Source organism: Prosopis cineraria, unplaced genomic scaffold (assembly GCF_029017545.1).
Source record: "Prosopis cineraria cultivar Desert tree isolate PC_DT_omini unplaced genomic scaffold, ASM2901754v1 PC6, whole genome shotgun sequence".
Classification (NCBI taxonomy): domain Eukaryota; kingdom Viridiplantae; phylum Streptophyta; class Magnoliopsida; order Fabales; family Fabaceae; genus Prosopis; species Prosopis cineraria.
In genome coordinates, this window is record NW_026555337.1 from 3333763 (window position 1) to 3335503 (window position 1741).

The window sequence follows — 1741 nt, forward strand, 5'->3', positions numbered from 1 at the left end:
CATTAAATTAATCTCAAGCACTGGGCAAAGCTGTGCCGTGCATTGCCTTCATTTTTCCTTTTCCTTCCTCATCGAGCTCTAAGGAACCAAAACTTATCATTAGAAGGTGTTATAGTATTGGTGACATTCATTGGTACACCCCATTGGATTAGTTCATATTCATTGGCTTATTTCACCAATCTTGGACGCAAGATGTGCGCCTAAAAGTTGCTGTGTTTGTTTAATCCAACCTTACTGGATAGGCACACGATATCGCTTTATTCCCAACACAGCTACTGTGCTGTTTGTGACTATAATGGAAGTAATACTTGAATCTGAAGAAAAGAACAATTCTGGACCTGAACAATCCCTTAGATGTCTTGAGTTTGGAACACGAAATACTAAAAGAGAAAAGTGTTGAATAAAAATTTAAAGAAAGATTACGAAGAGACAACCGAGAGATATCTTACATCGGGTTCACCACGGTATATGCACACCACGATATATGCACACCATTTGCTTCTTCAACATGTCATTCCTTGCTTTGCATTCTTAAGCACGGTTACAGTATAATTCGCAGAACCAACCTTTAGAAATGGCCACTCCGCCTCCCCCCTCACGAAAACGCTCAAGCCTCCTTCGTTGCATCGCCATTGGAATTTTAGCCTTGGTGATCCTATTGGGCATTGCTGTGCTCATAACTTGGCTGGTTCTCAAACCTAGAGGCTTGGTTTACACGGTAGAAAATGCTTCGATCCACAATTTTAACTTAACCGACGCAAATCACCTCTATGCCAATTTCGATTTCACCATAAGATCTTACAACCCCAATTCTAGAGTCTCATTTTACTATGATTCCGTGGAGATTTCGGCGAAGTATAAGGACCAGACACTAGCGACCAACGGGGTTCAACCATTTTTCCAGTCACATAGAAATGTGACTCGTTTGCAGGTGAGGCTCACTTCTCAGACGGTGGCCTTATACGGGTCCATGCCAAAGGACCTGAGGCTGGAGAAGCGATCCGGGGATATTGAATTGGATGTGTTGATGAAGGCAAGGATACGGTTCAAGGTAAGGCTGTGGAAATCAGAGGAACGAACCATGAGAATCTTTTGCTCTCCCGTTCTGGTACACTTCTCTGAGTCCAAGGGCTTTGAGAGGGTCTACTGTGACGTAGAACTCTAAATCAGCCCATAAATCGGGTTTATTGCTATCCATGTTCAGGGAAATATTGCTGCCGGTGTTTGTACATCTAATGACGGTGATCGAATTTATATGCAAACTCAATCCCAATTACTGTGTTGATTAAATAGTATTTGGCGTGACAGAATTCTCATGGCTTCGGTGCTCTCGTCATTTTCTTTTTCCAATTTTTTGTTTGCTTGTTCTCTTGTTTTGTAATTGGAGATTCTACTATGTATTCTTTACAATCATCATTCTTGATCCCCCCCCCTTTCCGGTTTACAGGTTCTCTTTTGGTCTTTCCTTAGGCTATATGGATGTCAAATATTTGTGTTCCTATGCTACATGGATGTCTGTTTTAAGATGATTGTTATATCTTTATTTACTGTTACTTGGTCGGGCACCTCCATTTGAGTAAACCAACCTTCTAGTTTTATTGGGCTCTGTTTTTGGAGAGTTACACTATTGGGCTTCTACTAAAGCAGCATTCTTTGTTAACACCAATTATATAGTTGGATGTGCACTATTCACGGGCCTAATATAACTCCTTAGCACGCCAAAACAAAAACAATACAGGGA

General features: G+C 41.2%; 1 protein-coding gene across 1 annotated transcript; it reads left to right on the plus strand.

Moving 5' to 3' along the window:
• The first annotated feature begins 452 nt into the window (after nucleotides 1-452).
• On the plus strand, nucleotides 453-1526 carry LOC129314415 (uncharacterized protein At1g08160-like). Its single transcript, XM_054957859.1, has one exon. It carries the CDS (start codon nucleotides 575-577, stop codon nucleotides 1163-1165), a length of 591 nt encoding a protein of 196 aa, XP_054813834.1. The 5' UTR covers nucleotides 453-574; the 3' UTR covers nucleotides 1166-1526.
• The last annotated feature ends 215 nt before the right edge of the window (nucleotides 1527-1741 follow it).